The sequence below is a fragment of the Pseudophryne corroboree genome, chromosome 1, assembly GCF_028390025.1.
Source record: "Pseudophryne corroboree isolate aPseCor3 chromosome 1, aPseCor3.hap2, whole genome shotgun sequence".
Lineage (NCBI taxonomy): Eukaryota > Metazoa > Chordata > Amphibia > Anura > Myobatrachidae > Pseudophryne > Pseudophryne corroboree.
In genome coordinates, this window is record NC_086444.1 from 1,117,289,345 (window position 1) to 1,117,313,480 (window position 24,136).

Genomic DNA, 24,136 nt, shown 5'->3' on the forward strand with positions numbered 1-24,136 from the left:
TCCCAGCACACTAAAAATTATCTGTAACCAGTATTGTAACACTTTGGGGGGTGGGGGGATATTTATCAAAGCTTGGAGAGAGATATAATTGTGAAAGACAAAGTACCGACCGATCATCTCCTAACTGCCATTTTTCAAACGCTGCCTGTAAAACGTAAGGTAGAAGCAGATTGGCTAGTACTTTATCTCTCACAGTTTTATCTCTCTCTGAGCTTTGATAAATACCCCCCTAAAAGAGAAATCGGACCAATTATAAAAACGTTAATAACTTTAGACATTTGTAGACTAGACCAAATTGCTCAGGAAAAAGCTGTTTTTATAATAAGGTAAAGTTACCATAAGTCCTCTGAGAAGCACAAACGGGTGAGCTGCTTGTATTGCCGTGGAAGTTGCAGTTAAGGTTAAGAAGTCACTTAAGACGCTTAAATCTCTGGGGCCAGGTGGTGTTACTGGTCAATATTTCAAGCTTTTAAAGAGCCACAGTGGTGAAAGTTTCTTTTATTTTAATTATAGTTCATTGTTCAAGTAGTCTAAAAGAAGCTGGTAGTTCTAGATCACAACCCAGAATAATTGCTGAAAAGATTATACTGATTCTAAAAATCCACAGATTGTGATTCCTGAGCTCCCCCCCCCCCCCCCCAGTTTAAAGATTCCCTGATCCACAAATCTGCGCCCATACATTACAGATATTTTCTGTGATTTGCAGATCATTTTCAGCAAATACAGACCTGCCAATCTTGAAAGACTCATCATTTTATTAGTAACGGTCTGCAAATCTGCTAATCATTACCATACACCAGTGTTTTTCAACCGTTGTACCGCGGGCGGTTGGTAGGTGTACCGCTGCCAGTGGCAAACGCAGGATTTGCATGGGGGGGTTTCCAGAACTGGGCGGAGCCAATCACGGGGGTGCGGACTGAGGTGACCCAGTATATGCTGGGTCCGTAAAATTAGTGTGTGTGTATATGTGTGTATATATATATATATATCTACACACATATATACATATATATACATACACACACACATACATATACACATATACATAGCATATTAAACATGCATATATATATATATATATATACACACACACACACATACAGTACACATATATATACACATGTATCTATATATATCTATCATATGTGTGTGTGTTTATATGTATGTATGTATATACATATGTATATATGTACGCACATGGATATATATGTACTATAATTAAAATAAAGTAAACTTTTATTGCACTTACAAGTGCCACCAGGAAGACAGCAGGCTGCAGAGGACACTAGACAGCCATTAATAATACTCATGCAGCTAAAAAAAAAAAAAAAAAAAAAAATTTTTTTTTTTTTTTTTTTAGTGGAGGGGGGTTTCTGGGTGCTCGGAAACCCCCCTGGGTGCGCCACTGGCTGCCCGCTAGAGATGCCTGCCGCCCACCGGAGATACCAGCCTGGCTGCCACCGCCACCACTATCCGTCTTGGGCAGCGCTGTGCTGAATGCTCTTCCGCAGGACGGCCCTTGACCTACGGTGACGTGGCATGACTCAGGTCACGCACGCCATGTAGCCTGGCCGCCCCCGCCCGCTGCTGCTCCATGATGCCTGAGTCTCCAAATCGCCATGCCTTCTCAGCGCTCCTCACTGCTCCCGCCACTGACTGCCACAGGTTACATAAAAATAATTATATTTGTATGTATGTGTGGAATTACTGGGGGGGGGGGGGGGGAGAGAGGCAGCAGGCTATGTGTGGAATTACTGGGGGGATGGAGGCTATGTGTGGACTTAATATGGGGAGGACAGTTTGTGGAATTACTGGGGGGAGGCCAATGAGTGTAATTACTGTGGGTACAGTGTGTGGCATTACTGTGGGGGGCCAATGTGCTTTATTGCTTCTGGGGGCTAATGTGTTTTATTACTACGGGGGCAAATGTGTTTTATTACTGTGAGGGTGAAAGCATTTGTTTTATTACAGTGGGGGCCAATATATGTTGATATTTGTTATATATTATATTTGATTAAAAAAAACTGATGGTGTGCCTTAGCAATTTAAAAATTTTGTTTAGTGTGCCACGAGTTTAAAAAGGTTGAAAATCACTCCCATACACTAACAAACTACAGCCCCAAATGATCTGTAAAATTCAACATGTTGGAAAACCTGATTTACCAACTCCAATCACTTTCTGGTCACAATCTGCCATCTGTGAACACCATACAGTGCAGATTTTTTTACACAATCATCTGCAAAATGCCTTTACTCTTATTAATAAATCTCAAATCTGTTGTATTTGTGTAAAGGTTCCCATACATCTGAGCCCCGATTACCTGACCGGAACATTCAATGCGCCGATCGGATATGCTGATTGGCGGCCATCAATGATCGTCAGTCCGTTGGGGAAATTCTTAATTTTAAAAATCCCTGTTTTGCCGGGAGTTGAGATTATTAAACTTGTTTAATATTCCCTATTCCCCTACCTGGCTGTCGGGGGATGTAAAATTGCGGCAATATATTGGTAATGTATGGGGGCCTTTGGTCATTCCAGTCTAAAAATCTGATAAATCCTGGCAGCAGATCCTAAATTATTTTTATCACGGATGCTGAATGGACCATCGATCATATATCTGTACATTGTAATTTATTTATTTGGGGGGGGAATTTGTGGTTATTATTTTTTAATTTTTTATTTTTACTAACTATCTATTGATTTTTTTGTCATACAGCTATCAACGTTGGAGGGTAATAGGGATTACAGAAAATAAAATATGAGGGGAGCATAGTTGTGTATAAAAATGCATAATTCACAATCATAATACAATGTTCTGGGTGAATTGCTAAACAGATGTATATAGCACACAAACTTGCTTTGCTGGTATTTATTGCATTATGAGTAAAGAGGGGAGAAGATGAGACAAGAAAGGATAAGTGGGGGAAAGAAGCAGGGATGGATGAATCTGTGGATTGTAGTGGTAAAGGTTAATTTAAGGGATAAATGGCCTTTCTGGTTTGTAGTCCAAAGGCTCCAAGGAGCTAAGTGGGTAATTCAGATCTGATCGCTGGGCAGCGTTTTTTGCTGTCCTGCGATCAGATAGTCGCTGCCTACAGGGGGAGTGTATTTTCGCTGTGCAAGTGTGCGACCCAATGTGTAGCTGAGCTGCTAAAATCCAGTGTGTGCAGTCTGTGCGCAGCCCGGGACTTACTCCTCCAGTGCGAGTGAATCCTGCTGATCGGGGCCGGAGCTGACGTCAGACACCCTCCCTAAAAACGCTTGGACACGCCTACATTTTTCCGGACACTCCCTGTAAACGGTCAGTTGCCACCCACAGACGTCCTCTTCTTGTCATTCACCTTGCGTACGCCCGTGTGAATGGATCCTTCGCACTATCCCGTCGCTGACTGGCAATGTCCGTTGTAGCTGTAGGACGCACGTGCACATTGCGGCTCAGATGTATGCGCTGTTAGGACCTGATCGCCCGCTGTGCGAAAACGCACAGCAGCGATCAGACCTGAATGACCCCCTAAGTGTGTGTTGGGTGGCTTTGATGGATGCTAGAGATATATTCTATACTAGCGTTGGCCGGCGGCTTGGCTCCCGTGGATGACTGTTATTGCTCTCTGCGGAACTTATTTTACAAATTCAGTAGTGTCATCTAATATTGTGATGATCACAGTCCAGTATAAGTTTTGTCAAACATACATTATCTTTATAGATCAAAAATGCGTTACTACTTAACCTAACACCAAAAGGTTGCAAGTAACATGACCAGCGACTCTTTTGTGTGTATATATATATATATATATATATATATATATAATAAGAATTTACTTACCGATAATTCTATTTCTCGTAGTCCGTAGTGGATGCTGGGGACTCCGTAAGGACCATGGGGAATAGCGGCTCCGCAGGAGTCTGGGCACAAAAGTAAAGCTTTAGGACTACCTGGTGTGCACTGGCTCCTCCCCCTATGACCCTCCTCCAAGCCTCAGTTAGGATACTGTGCCCGGACGAGCGTACACAATAAGGAAGGATTTTGAATCCCGGGTAAGACTCATACCAGCCACACCAATCACACCGTATAACTTGTGATCTAAACCCAGTTAACAGCATGATAACAGAGGAGCCTCTAGAAAAGATGGCTCACTACAGCAATAACCCGATTTTTGGTAACAATAACTATGTACCAGTATTGCAGACAATCCGCACTTGGGATGGGCGCCCAGCATCCACTACGGACTACGAGAAATAGAATTATCGGTAAGTAAATTCTTATTTTCTCTGACGTCCTAGTGGATGCTGGGGACTCCGTAAGGACCATGGGGATTATACCAAAGCTCCCAAACGGGCGGGAGAGTGCGGATGACTCTGCAGCACCAAATGAGAGAACTCCAGGTCCTCCTCAGCCAGGGTATCAAATTTGTAGAATTTTACAAACGTATTTGCTCCTGACCAAGTAGCTGCTCGGCAAAGTTGTAAAGCCGAGACCCCTCGGGCAGCCGCCCAAGATGAGCCCACCTCCCTTGTGGAGTGGGCATTTACAGATTTTTGGCTGTGGCAGGCCTGCCACAGAATGTGCAAGCTGAATTGTACTACAAATCCAACGAGCAATAGTCTGCTTAGAAGCAGGAGCACCCAGCTTGTTGGGTGCATACAGGATAAACAGCGAGTCAGATTTTCTGACTCCAGCCGTCCTGGAAACATATATTTTCAGGGCCCTGACAACGTCTAGCAACTTGGAGTCCTCCAAGTCCCTAGTAGCCGCAGGCACCACCATAGGTTGGTTCAGGTGAAACGCTGAAACCACCTTAGGGAGAAAACTGAGGACGAGTCCTCAATTCCGCCCTGTCCGAATGGAAAATCAGATAAGGGCTTTTACAGGATAAAGCCGCCAATTCTGACACGCGCCTGGCCCAGGCCAGGGCCAACAGCATGACCACCTTCCATGTGAGATATTTTAACTCCACAGATTTAAGTGGTTCAAACCAATGTGACTTTTGGAACCCAAAAACTACATTGAGATCCCAAGGTGCCACTGGAGGCACAAAAGGAGGCTGTATATACAGTACCCCTTTTACAAACGTCTGAACTTCAGGGACTGAAGCTAGTTCTTTTTGGAAGAAAATTGACAGGGCCGAAATTTGAACCTTAATGGACCCCAATTTCAGGCCCATAGACACTCCTGTTTGCAGGAAATGTAGGAATCGACCCAGTTGAAATTCCTCCGTCGGGCCTTACTGGCCTCGCACCACGCAACATATTTTCGCCAAATGCGGTGATAATGTTTTGCGGTTACATCCTTCCTGGCTTTGATCAGGATAGGGATGACTTCATCCGGAATGCCTTTTTCCTTCAGGATCCGGCGTTCAACCGCCATGCCGTCAAACGCAGCCGCGGTAAGTCTTGGAACAGACAGGGTCCTTGCTGGAGCAGGTCCCTTCTTAGAGGTAGAGGCCACGGATCCTCCGTGAGCATCTCTTGAAGTTCCGGTTACCAAGTCCTTCTTGGCCAATCCGGAGCCACGAATATAGTGCTTACTCCTCTCCATCTTATAATTCTCATTACCTTGTGTATGAGAGGCAGAGGATGGAACACATACACTGACCGGTACACCCACGGTGTTACCAGAACGTCTGCTGAGGAAGTCTGCTTCCCAGTTGTCCATTCCCGGAATGAACACTGCTGACAGTGCTATCACATGATTTTCCGCCCAGCGAAGAATCCTTGCAGCTTCTGCCATTGCCCTCCTGCTTCTTGTGCCACCCTGTCTGTTTACGTGGGTGACTGCCGTGATGTTGTCCGACTGGATCAACACCGGCTGACCTTGAAGCAGAGGTCTTGCTAAGCTTAGAGCATTGTAAATGGCCCTTAGCTTCAGGATATTTATGTGAAGTGATGTCTCCAGGCTTGACCATAAGCCCTGGAAATTCCTTCCCTGTGTGACTGCTCCCCAGCCTCGCAGGCTGGCATCCGTGGTCACCAGGACCCAGTCCTGAATGCCGAATCTGCGGCCCTCTAGAAGATGAGCACTCTGCAACCACCACTGGAGGGACACCCTTGTCCTTGGTGACAGGGTTATCCGCTGATGCATCTGAAGATGCGACCCGGACCATTTGTCCAGCAGGTCCCACTGGAAAGTTCTTGCGTGGAATCTGCCGAATGGGATTGCTTCGTAGGAAGCCACCATTTTTCCCAGAACCCTTGTGCATTGATGCACTGAGACTTGGCTCGGTTTTAGGAGGTTCCTGACTAGCTCGGATAACTCCCTGGCTTTCTCCTCCGGGAGAAACACCTTTTTCTGGACTGTGTCCAGGATCATCCCTAGGAACAGAAGACGAGTCGTCGGAACCAGCTGCGATTTTGGAATATTGAGAATCCAACCGTGCTGCCGCAACACTACCTGAGATAGTGCTACACCGACCTCCAACTGTTCTCTGGATATTACCCTTATCAGGAGATCGTCCAAGTAAGGGATAACTAAAACTCCCTTCCTTCGAAGGAGTATCATCATTTCGGCCGTTACCTTGGTAAAGACCCGGGGTGCCGTGGACCATCCAAACGGCAGCGTCTGAAACTGATAGTGACAGTTCTGTACCACAAACCTGAGGTACCCTTGGTGAGAAGGGTAAATTGGGACATGAAGGTAAGCATCCTTGATGTCCCGAGACATCATGTAGTCCCCTTCTTCCAGGTTCGCAATCACTGCTCTGAGTGACTCCATCTTGAATTTGAACCTCCGTATGTAAGTGTTCAAAGATTTTAGATTTAGAATCGGTCTCACCGAGCCGTCCGGCTTCGGTACCACAACAGTGTGGAATAATACCCCGTTCCCTGTTGCAGGAGGGGTACCTTGATTATCACCTGCTGGGAATACAGCTTGTGAATGGCTTCCAAAACTGCCTCCCTGTCAGAGGGAGACGTCGGTAAAGCCGACTTTAGGAAAACGGCGAGGGGGAGACGTCTCGAATTCCAATTTGTACCCCTGAGATATCACCTGAAGGATCCAGGGGTCTACTTGCGAGTGAGCCCACTGCGCGCTGAAATTCATTGAGACGGGCCCCCACCGTGCCTGAGTCTGCTTGTAAAGCCCCAGCGTCATGCTGAGGGCTTGGCAGAGGTGGGAGAAGGCTTCTGTTCCTGGGAACTGGCTGATTTCTGCAGCCTTTTTCCTCTCCCTCTGTCACGGGGCAGAAATGAGGAACCTTTTGCCCGCTTGCCCTTCTGGGAACGAAAGGACTGCGCCTGATAATACGGCGTCTTCTTATGTTGAGAGGCGACCTGGGGTACAAACGTGGATTTCCCAGCTGTTGCCATGGCCACCAGGTCTGAAAGACCGACCCCAAATAACTCCTCCCCTTTATAAGGCAATACTTCCAAATGCCGTTTGGAATCCGCATCACCTGACCACTGTCGTGTCCATACCCCTCTTCTGGCAGAAATGGACAACGCACTTACACTTGATGCCAGTCGGCAAATATTCCGCTGTGCATCACGCATATATAGAAATGCATCTTTTAAATGCTCTATAGGCAATAATATACTGTCCCTATCTAGGGTATCAATATTTTCAGTCAGGGAATCCGACCACGCCAACCCAGCACTGCACATCCAGGCTGAGGCGATTGCTGGTCGCAGTATAACACCAGTATGTGTGTAAATACATTTTAGGATACCCTCCTGCTTTCTATCAGCAGGATCCTTAAGGGCGGCCCTCTCAGGAGAGGGTAGAGCCCTTGTTCTTACAAGCGTGTGAGCGCTTTACCCACCCTAGGGGGTGTTTCCCAACGCACCCTAACCTCTGGCGGGAAAGGATATAATGCCAATAACATTTTAGAAATTATCAGTTGTTATCGGGGGAAACCCACGCATCATCACACACCTCATTTAATTTCTCAGATTCAGGAAAACTACAGGTAGTTTTTCCTCACCGAACATAATACCCCTTTTTGGTGGTACTCGTATTATCAGAAATGTGTAAAACATTTTTCATTGCCTCAATCATGTAACGTGTGGCCCTACTGGAAGTCACATTTGTCTCTTCACCGTCGACACTGGAGTCAGTATCCGTGTCGGCGTCTGTATCTGCCATCTGAGGTATCGGGCGCTTTAGAACCCCTGACGGCCTATGAGACGTCTGGACAGGCACAAGCTGAGTAGCCGGCTGTCTCATGTCAACCACTGTCTTTTATACAGAGCTGACACTGTCACGTAATTCCTTCCAACAGTTCATCCACTCAGGTGTCGACCCCCTAGGGGGTGACATCACTATTACAGGCAATTTGCTCCGTCTCCACATCATTTTCCTCCTCATACATGTCGACACAAACGTACCGACACACAGCACACACACAGGGAATGCTCTGATAGAGGACAGGACCCCACTAGCCCTTTGGGGAGACAGAGGGAGAGTTTGCCAGCACACACCAGAGCGCTATATATATACAGGGATAACCTTATATAAGTGTTTTTTCCCCCTATAGCTGCTGTATTTTTAATACTGCGCCTAATTAGTGCCCCCCTCTCTTTTTTAACCCTTTCTGTAGTGTAGTGACTGCAGGGGAGAGCCAGGGAGCTTCCCTCCAACGGAGCTGTGAGGGAAAATGGCGCCAGTGTGCTGAGGAGATAGGCTCCGCCCCCTTCTCGGCGGCCTTATCTCCCGTTTTTCTGTGTATTCTGGCAGGGGTTAAAATTCATCCATATAGCCCTGGGGGCTATATGCGATGTATTTTCGCCAGCCAAGGTGTTTTTATTGCTGCTCAGGGCGCCCCCCCCTAGCGCCCTGCACCCGAAGTGTGAAGTGTGCTGAGGAGCAATGGCGCACAGCTGCAGTGCTGTGCGCTACCTTGGTGAAGACAGGATGTCTTCTGCCGCCGATTTTCCGGACCTCTTCTTGCTTCTGGCTCTGTAAGGGGGCCGGCGGCGCGGCTCTGGGACCGGACTCCGTGGCTGGGCCTGTGTTCGATCCCTCTGGAGCTAATGGTGTCCAGTAGCCTAAGAAGCCCAATCCACTCTGCACGCAGGTGAGTTCGCTTCTTCTCCCCTTAGTCCCTCGATGCAGTGAGCCTGTTGCCAGCAGGTCTCACTGAAAATAAAAAACCTAAACTAAACTTTTCACTAAGCAGCTCAGGAGAGCCACCTAGTGTGCACCCTTCTCGTTCGGGCACAAAAATCTAACTGAGGCTTGGAGGAGGGTCATAGGGGGAGGAGCCAGTGCACACCAGGTAGTCCTAAAGCTTTACTTTTGTGCCCAGACGCCTGCGGAGCCGCTATTCCCCATGGTCCTTACGGAGTCCCCAGCATCCACTAGGACGTCAGAGAAATATATATTATACACACAAACAGGGGTCCCTGCACTATCACAAACCACAGCCAACTACTAGGGTGCCAATCAAAGTCAAAAACCCCTGAGGGGTGTGACCCAAAGTACAATACAGTATTTTCCACTTACTGTATGTGGAAAGAATAGCACTCACTAGATTTGAATCAGCCGTGTCCATAACAACCAATAAGCTTGTCACACGGAGCTATGTTAAAGTTATAAGATCTACCCGTTTTCAGGGAAAGATGCTTGGCATAATTAATGCACAACTGTAGCAGTGCATATATCATGGTGGGAGCGTGTTTTAGTTGGCCAGAAAAGTTACAATTAGAGCAAGTAGATACAGCATAGTCAATCTATCATATTATAATCAATACCGCGGTGATACATGTACACCATACAGCAATAGATGTAACATATGATCGGTGCAGACAATAATATAAAGTTATAGGCAGTGGTATCACAGAGGCCGATGAGGTCACAGGACAGGGATCAGCATACAGGGGAAATGTGTTAGGGGAAGGGGAGAAAAAGTCAATAGTCTGGACATGGATCATCAAAGGTATACAGTATAGTTTAAGGCTTTAACTATGGTCCTGGTGTGGACCGAAACGTTGGAGGAGGAAAAACGCTACTTGGAACCGTGAGACTGACCTTTTACATTAAAATATCATTTCTCTGACGTCCTAGTGGATGCTGGGTACTCCATAAGGACCATGGGGTATAGACGGGCTCCACAGGAGACTGGGCACTCTTAAAAGAAAGATTAGGTACTATCTGGTGTGCACTGGCTCCTCCCTCTATGCCCCTCCTTCAGACCTCAGTTAGTATCTGTGCCCGGCCAGAGCTAGATGCACCCTAGGGGCTCTCCTGAGCTTCCTAGAAAAGAAAGTATTTGTTAGGTTTTTTATTTTCAGTGAGATCTGCTGGCAACAGACTCACTGCTACGTGGGACTGAGGGGAGAGAAGCGAACCTACCTGCTTGGGCTTCTTAGGCTACTGGACACCATTAGCTCCAGAGGGATCGAACACAGGCCCAGTCCTCGGTCGTCCGGTCCCGGAGCCGCGCCGCCGTCCCCCTTGCAGAGCCAGAAGAACGAATAGAAGTTGAAAATCGGCGGCTGAAGACTCCGGTCTTCATTAAGGTAGCGCACAGCACTGCAGCTGTGCGCCATTGCTCCCTTAGCACACCACACACTCCGGTCACTGATGGGTGCAGGGCGCTGGGGGGGGGGGGGGGGGGGGGGGGCGCCCTGGGCAGCAATTAGATTACCTTACTTGGCGTAAAGCACATAATACAGTCTGATAAACTGTATATGTGCATTAACCCCGCCATTAGAGTACATAAAAGGACAGAAGCCCGCCGCTGAGGGGGCCGGGCCTTCTTCCTCAGCACACCGGCGCCATTTTCTCTTCACAGCTCAGCTGGAAGGAAGCTCCCCAGGCTCTCCCCTGCAGTATCCTGGTACACAAAGGGTAAAAAGAGAGGGGGGGCACATAAATTTAGGCGCAAAACTGTGTATATAAGCTGCTATAGGGGAAAAATCACTCAGTATAGTGTACATCCCTGTATTATATAGCGCTGTGGTGTGTGCTGGCATACTCTCTCTCTGTCTCTCCAAAGGGCCTGGTGGGGGAACTGTCTTCAAATAGAGCATCCCCTGTGTGTGTGGTGTGTCGGTACGCGTGTGTCGACATGTCTGAGGTAAAAGGCTCCTCTAAGGAGGTGATAGAGCGGATATGTGTGTGGGAGGGTGTCTCCGTCGACAACGCCGACACCTGTTTGGATATGTGTAAGTGCTGAGGTAAAATTATTGCACAAAAGGTTAGGGAACAGAAAGGAAATCTACCCTGGTCTGTCCCTATGTCACAGAGTCCTTCAGAGTCTCTCTATGTTCACTATCCAAAATAACAAAGTATCGACACGGAGTTTAACTCCACTGTCGACTACGATAATGCAAAGTTACAGCCAAGAGGGCTAAAAGATATTCAATATATGATTATTGGAATAAAAGATGATTTGCATATCACTGATGACTCATCTGTCCCTGACACGAGAGTACACATGTTAAGGGGAAGAATGATGAGGTAAATTTCCCTCCTCTCATGAGGAAAAAGAGCGGGAATCTCCAGACAAGAGACGGCAGCTTCCCACAAGAGAATTCTCAGGCTGTATCCTTTCCCCACTAGGGCCAGGATGTGTTGAGAATCTTCCCCTTGGGTGTCCTGTTTGCACTAGCTATTCTCAGGGATCCTGCAGATAGTGTGCACATTCTAGTATACTACCCAGACCGGCGATTGTGTCGGCATGGGTTTATAGCGCTGTGGCAGCGTGGACAGGTACCTTATCAGCAGAGATTGAGACCCTAGTATGCATATAAATATTTTAAGATGCTGTCTTAAGTGATAGATATATAATTATAAAGCATGCCCAAAGGGACATGAGTATACTAGGTCCTAGATACAAAAGCTATGTCGATTTCTGCTTGACGTGTCCTGTAGAATATACATTGGACAGATGATGCCGACTTAAGAGGCATATGGAAGGCTGAGGATTGTGTGGAGAAAGGTTCTCGGGCCTGGTCACCCACAGCTATAGCTGGTAATTCTGATATTTTGCCTTATATTCCTGCACAGCCTAGGAAAGCACGACATTATTAAATGCAGCTTTTCGAATAAAGAAACAAGAAAGTCTGAGGTGCGTCCTTTCTTGTCAGAGCCGGGGGCACAGGAAAGAAGCTGTACAACACAGCTAGTCCCCAGGAACAGAATCCTCCCCGGCCTCTACAAAAATCCACCGCATGTCGCTGGGGCTCCACAGGCGGAGCTAGGCCCGGTGGGGACACGCCTTCGTAAGTTCAGCCACAAGTGGGTTCACTCCCTGTTAGATCCCTGGGCAATAGAAATTGTATCGCAGGGATACAGGCTGGACTGTGAGAAGATGCCCCCTCACCGAGGACCCGGCGGGCTTCCCCCCAAGAGAGGGAGCCAGTGTTAACTGCAATTCGTAAATTGTATCTTCAACAGGTGGTGGTCAAGGGTCCCCTCCTTCAACAAGAGGGTGTTATTATTCGACCATGTTATAATCCCGAAACCAGACGGTTCGGTTAGACCCATATTGTATTAAAATCCCTGAACATATACCTGAAAATGTAAATGAATATAGTTTGCTGCGCTTGTGAAAAGGAAGCTGCTCAAGTTGTTGTTTGATATTTAGAAATTTGTTTGGACCGAGCGCTTGTGTGTGCAGGTGTATAGTGTTTAGAAGATTTATGTTAAACAGAGAGCAAAAATTATATATATTGAAAAAAAAAAAAAAAAAATAGAAATAAGAAATAATAATAATAAAAATGAAAATAGAAATAAAAATAAAAATAAGGGAAGGGAGAAGGGGGAGAGAGGGGAAGTGCAATGTTTACAGCTCCTTTGGGAATGATTGTGGAGCTTGTGGACACTTGGGTGAGAGGGAACAGTCTGTTTATTTGCGGTAAAAAACTATCCCTAACTTACCCTATTTTCCAATACAAGTGTGGCTGGAGGCTCTGGTGTCTGTGACTGCAATTGGGTTGCGGATGGCGTCTCCTGCCTATGCCGTGACTCACGTTCTCCTCCTCCTGACTCACATTCTCCTCCTCCTGGCCGCACTGTGGCCGCTGCTCCCTCCGTCAAACCGGAAGTTCGGATGTTTACTTCCGGTATTCAGTTGCTGGCGGCGGCGGACTTCCGCCGCCGCCAGCACCTGAATACCGGAAGTAAACATCCGAACTTCCGGTTTGACGGACGGAGCAGCGGCCACAGTGCGGCCAGGAGGAGGAGAACGTGAGTCACGGCATAGGCAGGAGACGCCATCCGCAACCCAATTGCAGTCACAGACACCAAAGCCTCCAGCCACACTTGTATTGGAAAATAGGGTAAGTTAGGGATAGTTTTTTACCGCAAATAAACAGACTGTTCCCTCTCACCCAAGTGTCCACAAGCTCCACAATCATTCCCAAAGGAGCTGTAAACATTGCACTTCCCCTCTCCCCCCCTTCTCCCTTCCCTTATTTTTATTTTTATTTCTATTTTCATTTTTATTATTATTATTTCTATTTTTATTTTTTTTTATTATTTTTTTTATTTTTTTATTTTTTTTCAATATATCTAATTTTTGCTCTCTACATAAATCTTCTAAACACTATACACCTGCACACACAAGCGCTCGGTCAAAACAAATTTCTAAATATACCTGAAAATGTTCAGGTTCAAGATGGAATCGCTAAGAGCGGTCATTGCAAGCCTGAAATGAATCGGGACATAAGGGATGCATACCTTCGTGTCCCCATTTATCCACCTCATCAGGCGTACCTCAGAATTACGGTACGGGATTGTCATTAACAATTTCACCAAGGTAATGGCGGATATGATGGTGCTCCTGCGGAAGCAAGGTGTCACTATTATCACATACTTGGATGATCTCCTCATAAAAGCGAGATCAAGAGAGCAGTTGCTGGACAGTGTATCACCTTCTCTGGAAGTGAAACGGCAACACGACTGGATTCTATATATTCCGAAGTCGCAGTTGGTTCCTACAGCTCATCTGCCTCGCCTAGGCATGATCCTAGACACAGACCAGAAGAGGGTTTATCTCCCGATAGAGAGAGCTCAGGAGCTCATGACACTGGTCAGGAATCCATTGAAAACCAAAACAGGTGTCAGTGCATCACTGCACTCGAGTCCTGGGAAGGATGATGGCATCATACGAGGCCATCCCCTTCGGCTGGTTCCATGCAAGGACAATGGAACTTACTGGACAAGTGGTCCGGATCACATCTTCAGATGCATCGGTTAATCACCCTATCCCCCAGGGCCAGGGTGTCTCTCCTGTGGTGGCTGCGGAGTGCTCACCTTCTCGAGGGCCGCAGATTCGGCATTCAGGACTGGGTCCTGGTGACCACGGATGCAAGCCTCCGAGGGTGGGGGGCAGTTACACAGGGAAGAAAATTCCAAGGTTTGTGGTCAAGCCAACAGACTTGCCTTCACATCAATATCCTGGAACTAAGGGCCATATACAACGCCCTAAGTCAAGCGGAGTTCCTGCTTCGCGACCAACCGGTTCTGATCCAGTCAGACCGCAGGGGCTCATGTAAACCGCCAGGGCGGCACAAGGAGCAGGGTGGCGAGGGTAGAAGCCACCAGAATTCTTCGCTGGGCGGAGAATCAAGTAAGCGCACTGTCAGCAGTGTTCATTCCGGGAGTGGACACGACCTCTACCCGTGAAAGTGGTGACTTCATCAGGAAGTCTTCACGCAGTTTTGCAAATTGATGGAAACTGCCTCAGGTGGACTACATGGCGTCCCACCTCAATAAAAAGATAAAAAAGGTTTTACGCTGGGTCAAGGGACTCTCAGGCGATAGCTGTGGTCGCACTAGTAACACTGTGGGTGTTCCAGTCGGTCTATATATTCCCTCCTCTTCCTCTCAGACCCAAGGGCTGAGAATTGTAATAAACGGAGGAGTGTGAACAATATTCTTTGCTCCGAATTGGCCAAGAAGGACTCGGTACCCGGAACTGCAAGAAATGCTCTCAGAGGACCCATGGCCTCTGCCTCTCAGTCAGGACATGTTGCAACAGGGACCCTGTCTGATCCAAGACTTACCGCGGCTGCGTTGGATGGCATGGTGGTTGAACGCCGGATCCTAGCGGAAAAGGGCATTTCCGGATGCAGTTATTCCTACGCTGATAAAGGCTAGGAAAGACGTGACAGCAAGACTTTTTCCACTGTATATGGCGAAAATAGGTTGCTTGGTGTGTGGCCGGGAAGGCCCTACAGAGGAATTCCAGGGGGGTCGATTCCTGCACTTCCTACAGTCAGGAGTGACTATGGGCCTAAAATTAGTATCCATAAAGGCCAAGATTTCGGCCCTATCCCTTTTTCTCTCAAAAAGAACTGGCTTCACTGCCTGAAGTTCGGACGTTGTTACAGGGGTGCTGCATATTCAGCCCCTTTTGTGCCTCCAGTGGCACCTTGTGATCTTAACGTGTGTTGGATTCCTAAAATACCACTGGTTTGAGCCACTTAAGACCGTGGAGCTAAAATATCTCACGTGGAAAGTGGTCATGCTTTTGGCCTTAGCTTGGACTAGGCGTGTGTCAGAATTGGCGGCTTTGTCATGTAAAAACCCATATCTGATCTTCCATATGGAAAGGGCAGAATGGAGGACTCGTCCCCAATTTCTCCCTAAGGTGGTATCATCGTTTCATTTGAACCAACCTATTGTGGTGCCTGCGGCTACTAGGGACTTGGAGGATTCCAAGTTGCTGGACGTAGTCCGGGCCCTGAAACTTTATGTTTCCAGGACGGCTAGAGTCAGAAAAATTGACTCGCTATTTATCCTGCATGCACCCAACAAGCTGGGTGCTCCTGCTTCAAAGCAGACTATTGCTCGCTGGATCTGTAGCACGATTCAGCTTGCACATTCTGCGGCTGGACTGCCGCATCCTAAATCAGTAAAAGCCCATTCCACGAGGAAGGTGGGCTCTTCTTGGGCGGCTGCCCGAGGGGTCTCGGCTTTACAACTTTGCCGAGCTGCTACTTGGTCGGGTTCAAACACTTTTGCAAAATTCTTCAAGTGTGATACCCTGGCTGAGGAGGACCTTGAGTTTGCTCATTCGGTGCTGCAGAGTCATCCGCACTCTCCCGCCCATTTGGGAGCTTTGGTATAATCCCCATGGTCCTTACGGAGTACCCAGCATCCACTAGGACGTCAGAGAAAATAAGAATTTACTCACCGGTAATTCTATTTCTCGTAGTCCGTAGTGGATGCTGGGAGCCCGTCCCAAGCGCGGACTCTCTGCAATACATGTATATAGTTATTGCTTAACTAAAGGGTTATTGTATGAGCCATCTGTTGAGAGAGGCTCAGTTATTGTTCATACTGTTAACTGGGTATAGTTATCACGAGTTGTACGGTGTGATTGGTGTGGCTGGTATGAGTCTTACCCTGGATTCCAAATCCTTTCCTAGTAATGTCAGCTCTTCCGGGCACAGTTTCCCTAACTGAGGTCTGGAGGAGGGGCATAGAGGGAGGAGCTAGTGCACACCAGATATAGTACCTAATCTTTCTTTTAAGAGTGCCCAGTCTCCTGCGGAGCCCGTCTATACCCCATGGTCCTTACGGAGTACCCAGCATCCACTACGGACTACGAGAAATAGAATTACCGGTGAGTAAATTCTTATTTTCACTTTGCTGATTCAAATCTAGTGAGTGCTATTCTTTCCACATAAGTGGAAAATACTGTAATATATATATATATATATCTCAACTTGCATCGTGCATAACTGTAGCGTGTAGTATTTGTCTTGGTGCGCCACCTAATGGATTTACGTGTGAATTGAAACTTCATGGGTCAAGACTAGATAACCTACCTGATTTGTGATTGATATATAGTCAGATGTTCATGCAAAATAGATCTTGTACGTACACACACACACACACACACACACACACACACACACACACACACACACTTATTTTGGATTTGAGGAGCCTGCACAATGCACGCGCCAAGAGTCAAGCATCTGTTTTTTCCTTTATTGCTGCTCTCCCTGCTGTCACATCGATATAATACATACCTCGGTTTCCATTTAAGTCCTTAAGCTATACATTAGTGAAAATGCGATCCAAAGTCATCCAGTAGTTTTTGTGTGATGCCGGAATAGACAAACATACAAAAATTCAAATTTTGTTTTTTTAAGTCTCCATAGTTCGTGAACAGTCCCTAAAAAAAAATGCTATGTACAGACACAACCCTTACCGTTTTATTATATGTATAGATATGTGCCAGGTCCTGTTAATAATAGCCAGCAAAGAGAGCGTTTCATGATCTTTTCTGTGTCCGGCAATTTTACATTTTGTGGCACTTAAAATGTGAGTTATTTGCTTATGTCCATGTTATGTTGCTTATGGCTCCTACCTAAATGCCTATGACTGCAGCTGGTGTCCTGCTGCTCCCTGCCTGCACCCGGTATCAGGAAAAATGTCTGCTCTCCGTCCTTCCACTGGTACCTTGCACACGTTAGCATGGCAGGACAGCAACTGGGACAGTCACAACTGTAGTGTGGGAGTGCAGGGATGGTAAATCAGTGGGTAGGGGTAATTCCTTGTGTGTACCCCTCCAGCCCATTGTGCCCATCTCACTCCCCCCCCCACCTAGAACCCACCCAACCAGTCCAGTGACAGTGATCCCCCTATTCAGCCCAGTGTTCCCCCCCTCCCACCCTTGTCTTGCTGTCTCCTTCCCATCCAGCAATGTGTCCCCCAGCATCTTACTGATGCACCCCATCCCAGTGTCTCCTACCCTGCCAGCCCAGTGTATACCCCCTTCCCTCCCCCAACCAACCCACTGCCCCCATCCTATTGCCCCCAAGCAAGAACCCTCCCAGCCAGTCCAAGCACAGTGTCCCTCCCTCATTCACCCCAGTGTATCCCCTTCTCCAGCCTAGTGTCGTCCCCCCCCCTTCCTTTCCAAGCCCAGTGCCACCTATATATCACCCACTGCCTCTCCCTGTTGCCCTCTACCTGGCATGACCTACTGCCTCTCCCGGTCACCCTCTCCTCGTCACATACTGCCTCTCGTCACCCTTTCCTGTCTCCCACTGGCTCGTGTATATAGTTTTCCCTTTGAGGCCGCGCCCCTTGTTGCAAGGCTACACCCAGTTTCCGAGAAGCATGCGTGCCTTCTGCGTGCACGAACAGCCCCCTCTCATTTTGTTCTAGATCCGTCCCTGATGGCACCCCTGAGATGCTTCAGTCCAGGATAGCGGGTGGAATGGGCAGTAGAACCCCCCACATCTGACTTCTCAACATTTTCTGTATTATGGGATAATGTTTTCTAGTGAAAACCATTTCTCCCAACTTTAATGCCTCTAGATCCGGGTCCCTGCATGCGTGAGCCCAAAAAGAGGGCCAAGCCTCTGGAAGTTGGGGTGGACCCTTGTTGCACCCCTCTCGCGTTACTTTGGCATTTATTCACCCCAGCGGTAACATTGCTCCTCCCCCCCCCCCCCCCCCCTGAATTATCCCTCCTGTGGGACAATGAGATAGTCTCAGAAAATAGGGACAGTGCCACTGAATGTGGGACAGTTGGGAGGAATGCAGTAACTGCTATGTGGGCACAACAAGGCCCCCAAGTGTGTGGATGCCAGAATGGAGCTAGCTGCAGGACTTTAAAAGGCCTCTACCATTCACTGGCTCTACTAGTATTTTTTCTTTTGTTTATTATAAAGATCTGTGAAATATGGATTGTCCGATATACTGGTCATAGATTCTGTAGGTTAGTCTTGTTGTAATTCTCTCCCAAGGATAACTGAGCAATATACCCTTCTCATAAAAGAACAATGAAAGAATCATCATCACTTATTTAAGGGGTTACATCTCGGATCACTTAATAGATCAAAAATAGCTCAAGCTCAGAGCAAGCATATGGTTGTAGGCGAGTCTGGAATATGTTTGAAATGCAAATTACCAAATGCTAACTTCAGTCGTTGTATCTGAAGCTGTAGCAGTAACAAAAATCTGGGACAATGTCTTTCATTTCATATCCAAGTCTTTTAAAAATAACCTGCAGAAAAATCCTGCTGCCATTGGAAATATGCAGTACCCATACAGATGTGTACACTTAGCATCTATATGCCATATAGCTCAAGATGCATGACATGACATGATGCTCCAAGGGGTGTAATGTAACAACTTTTTCTTTAAATTGAGTCTATTTTCACATAACAGACGCAGCGAAACACCACTCACAGTATACTAGAGATTCCGGGCTGCGACTGTGGAAACAGATAAAGTACCAGCCAATCGGCTCCTATCTGCCATGTTACAGGCTGTGTTTTAAAAATGGCAGAAGCTGATTGGTTGGTACTTTATCTTTCTCCACTTTATCGCTCTCCAAGGCTTAGTACATCTGCCTCTTAGTTTTAAACAAGTGCAAAGTCACATATGCAGCACAATGGAACTTGGTGTGAGAAAAAGCCGCGGTCTCTGTATTATAGCACTTCGTGTTCAGATTCAGTGGCACACAGATGTCAGCGCAGTGTCGCAGGCGTTACTAGTAACAGGAGAGGTCACTTACCATCAGCTGTCTTCTCCAGCGCTGGTATCGCCACCAGTAGGTGCCGGTATCTGCTTCTCTGGACTGGAAAAGCAGTCAGTGAGCTCTTGTTCATTTTGCCGGATGTCAATAAATTTGTTGGGGGGAAAAAAGGTCACAGCTGAAGTTGCACGCCGGGGGAGACAGATAGGCATATTGAATTACGTACCGTTTTTCCGGCTAGTCAAAAAAGCGGCACTAATTCAACCATGTGTATTCAATTGCGGGCATTTTCGTCCATTTTTGAATCCCTTTTCGCCCATGCCTATTCACTTTTTTTTAATGTCGAATCGGCATGGGCGAAAACATCCGCAAATTTGACAAAACATGTGGATCGGTGGCGAATTAGCCGATCCACGTGGTTTTCGCCAGTGACGCATTTTTCGACGTGTTGAAAAATCTGGCACGGCATTGAATAGGGTGACTCTAATTAGCCCTAAAAACGGCCGATTATTGCCGATTTTTTTGGAATGGTCGAAAAATCCGGCAAAAATTGAATACCCCCCAGAGGGGGAGATGTATGAAGCAGTGAAAAGAGAGCAGTGAGCCACTGGAAAAGTTGTCCATAGCAACCAATCAGCTTTGAGGTAGCATTTATCTAGTACAGTCTATAAAATTATAAGTAGAAGCTGACTGGTTTCAGCGTTGCAAATGTGATCACTGCTGAATGGGTGCCATAGTCCTCCATTTGTCATATAATATTTATCACTGTAGAATAGGGGACTTCAGATTGTTAGGAAATGGTGTCCTAACCCACACTGATAACTAGCAATAAATGCTTCTCCAAGCAATGCTGAGAACATGAAGGAAAATGCTCCAGACCAAACTTCATGAGGTTCTGCCTGTATACTGACCTTTCAGCACTTCTGTGTGAGTCACCAATGATGTTTGCTTGTTCAGCAGCAACTGGCATAGACCGTTATCTTTTTATGGAGGCAGTAAGTGTGTACTCACTGTTGCACACATGCTTTCTTCATGTTAAGCAAAAAATATTAAAAGTGTAACTATATTAATAACACATATTGAACGGGATGTACTAAGCAGAAAATACGGTATACCCCCTGTTTACCGCATTTTCCTAATGTCCTATCCCCCAGCCGCCATGTCAGCACCGCGGCGGGGTTCACCAGCCTTTGCTGGCGATACCCCATAGAAGCCTATGGGATTCTCTCCGCAGCGCTGTCTGAAGGATCCGATCGGTTCCCTCACCGGCATGCCTTGTACCAGCCCCCGTCACCCTGCGCATACGCAGACTGACTCCCGGGGCCGAATCCCGGAAGTCAGGCAGCCACTGCGCATCGCGGAGGATAGCTCTTATCGGAAGTAATACTCCCACAAGTAATGCATGAAAAAGAGCTATATGATTGTTCTCTTTATAATGTTTTATTATTGATTGGCCCTAATGACAACACTGCAGAGAAGTGCAGCGGGAACACACAGACGTGCACGCAAACGTACACACATGTGTGAATATTACAAGATGTTCATGCACAATAAGAAACATCTATTTACATATTTCTCTACCTGTTACTTGCAGGAACACTTTATGGAAGTAATAAGAAATCAAGAGTTCCTGCTGTTGCCGGGGGCCGAGATTGCCAAGCTGTTAGCAAGTGATGATATGAATATCCCCAGTGAAGAAACCATTCTGAATGCTTTGCTCACGTGGGTTCGGCATGACGTGGAACAGAGGAGAAGAGACCTCAGTAAACTGCTTGCTTATATCCGGCTGCCTCTGCTGGCACCACAGGTACACGTCACCGCTGTTTGCGTCTTTTATCAGGTTAACAAAATTGGACATGTGAATAGCGGTGTCCTAAGCATGCATAGTGTATTAGTGGGATGGAGAGTTGCTATAGTTGCTGTTTCGTATAAAATTATGCAGTTTTTTACTGTAAAGGTTTGTCAGAATGGCCTTGAAATAGTTTGATTTATCGCTGTGCCAATGACCTTTTGTATTGAGTCTTGTGGTGGGTGTTTTCTGTAGGAACTTAGAAAAAGATGCTCTCAAGAAGGCCCTAAGTCTATGTATAGTAAATCATTTGTCACCAGCTAACCATGACACACAACTTGGACAGTCAGCAGCAATCTACAACTTGCACATAAGGTTTTAACTAACAATGTGTTAGTGATCACTTATAGTTTTGAGAATTGTTATGGACCATATGTAAAACATTTTTAGATGCCTCCAGTGTTTGGCACTCCTATGGGAATATCTGCCTGTAGTCTGACGCTTTCATGTGACAGCACTGCCTTAAATCCTCTGTCCGTGAGAGTGGCCATCATTACTAGTAATAGCACGTACACATGTCCCAGACTTGGTACAGAAGATGTGACTGAAAATGGCTTGCAGTCTCTGTACACTCAACTCGGAATAGGTGGCAACTCTTACCTAGTAACTCCCATTTAGTCATCTGTGAGAAGCGACTGAGATACATAGAACTCGGAATCACTCGCAGCTGCTGTAAGTTATATATGCCAGCTGCAACACGTGCAGTATGCAACATATCACAAGATGCGGCTGTATTCTGACTTGTGTGTAACCCAGAGTCAGGTTAACCACACATACTGTAGTAATACCAGTGACATATCTGCAGCGACAGCTCCCACAGAAGTGGGAGCCATATGACAGTGGCATGTAGAAAGTTCAGCGTCTTACCATGCAATACTGATGGTTCCTTTAACCATAGCTTGTGCGCAGTTTCTGGCAGGAGGCTTCATGTTCTAGAATACTGCGCCACCATTGTGCAGTCATGTCACTATGCAGCGCTCTCACACTTAGAAGGTGTTTGCTTATTTTTCTCCCTCCTATTCCCGTCTTCTGCTGTTCTTCAGATGCGGGCAGGGAGAAGAAGAAGAGGAGGCAGGGAATGGGGGCCCAGATTTCCTCCTGCACTGGGGCCCAGGGCTCAAAAGATACACCACTGGGTAATGCCTTTCTACTGACTTCCAATGCTTTCCAGTAAAAAAGGGTGCCGGGTTCTTCTATTAAGCATCATGTGACAAAATAGAAAAGAAAAAGATAAAAACAAGTGAATATAATTTAAAATCAGATCTGCAATATATAAACCCAGATAAGTGCTGCAAGGCAAGTGGTGAGTTTGACCCATATGGTAAATACAGACACAAATAATGATGCGTTATTACTTAATGTGGTGGTTCCCAACTTATTTTGGAGTCATGGAGCCCTAGAGTATCAGATTTAAAAAAAAAAAATGTTACCGAACCCCTAGGCCAAGAATTTCCCATTGAAACATTCAGAAAAGAACAATAAATGAAGTAAATTGTGTTTATATGTCATCCTTAGGTTCAGTTATGTGGTGCAGGACAGGATTTGCTTCTGCTTGTCCACATAGTTTGATTGGCAGTCACTACCACTGGTTGTGTCTATTACATTGACCATAAATTATTTTAATTGGTCCTAGACTATTAATGCAGTGCACCCCTGTAAGTGCCTTGAGGAACCCCGGGGGGCCTTGGCACCCAGTTTGAGAACTACTGACTTAGAGCGTATGAAAACGCACAACTCCGTTTTGCAGACTTCTTTTGTTATTTAAGCCTCTGAAAGTGTGTCAAGAATATATACAGTATACCATTTCATAGACCGTAATACAGACAATATGACCAATACAATTCCACATGTGTAGGAATCCCTATTTACCGTAGATCGCATTGCCCTGATTCCAGAGTCTCTCATTGGCTATTATTGAGTATATTGTTGATTGCATCTGTCTTGTCTGCGTATTGCGTCCTTGCACAGGGGAAGAGGGGCCTTAATAATCAACACTCCACTCACTTTACAGCAATCAGGATCTGGGAGGTTGGCCTAAATTCCCAGGGGTCTGGGAGGTCACCCAAAGAATTGGGGTGTCTCTGGGACATTCTCGTATATACAGCATTTGTGCAATGCTTTAAAACACACAATTCCACCCTTTAGGATAAAACCTTGCCATTGCATTTCTCATGGATATAATTGTAGTCTTGCCTGGAAGAATATGTAATGGAATAGTGTCTTGGTGTTAGTTTCTTGCAGACATGGAGAATAATGCACTATTTAGGGATGACATTGAGTGTCAGAAGCTGATTATGGAAGCCATGAAATACCATTTGTTGCCTGAGAGGAGACCTCAGTTACAGAGCCCTCGCACCAAGCCCAGGAAGTCCACGGTGGGGGTGCTGTTTGCTGTTGGCGGGATGGACGCCACAAAAGGTAATAACATTATGTTTCAGGGATCAAAGATCCAGTAGTGAGAGAAATGCAAATGTAACATTGACCTCAGGCATAGGAGAATGCGGAACGTCTGCTGTAGTGAGTGAGAGACGGATTCTTGGTTCACAGATGGGAATGGATGGATAGGAATCCTTCTCACTACACATGATGCAACCACATGTTCTGCTTTTGTAAAATACATTATTACTGCATGCTAAAGCCTCCATATTGCACAGAATGTATCATCTGAAACTGAAATAATTATCTGTTTGTTAAACAAATTTGAAATGAAAAGTCAGAAATAAGTGAAATACAATTCATTGTATCAGCATGCTGGCTGCAGACTTTTGCTGTCTATTAACTAATTAACTGACGATTTATTTAGCCAAAAACCGCTCCGAAATTTTTGGCTTTTTTATGAGTGAATTAGGTGAAGAACATGCATTTAACCCTATCCCAAATTAATTTAGTTTAAAAAAAAAA

General features: G+C 46.3%; 1 protein-coding gene across 4 annotated transcripts in view; it reads left to right on the top strand.

The window, feature by feature from the left end:
* Positions 1 to 24,136, top strand: part of KLHL5 (kelch like family member 5) — a 191,533-nt gene that overhangs the window by 123,403 nt on the left and 43,994 nt on the right. For 3 of the 4 annotated variants that reach the window (XM_063922699.1, XM_063922692.1, XM_063922674.1), the window contains exons 5-7: positions 20,981 to 21,193; positions 22,279 to 22,371; positions 23,467 to 23,653. In XM_063922699.1, the coding sequence (XP_063778769.1) occupies positions 20,981 to 21,193; positions 22,279 to 22,371; positions 23,467 to 23,653 (493 nt within the window). The remainder of the gene's footprint in view (positions 1 to 20,980; positions 21,194 to 22,278; positions 22,372 to 23,466; positions 23,654 to 24,136) is intronic. The other variant, XM_063922683.1, reaches the window with a different exon arrangement.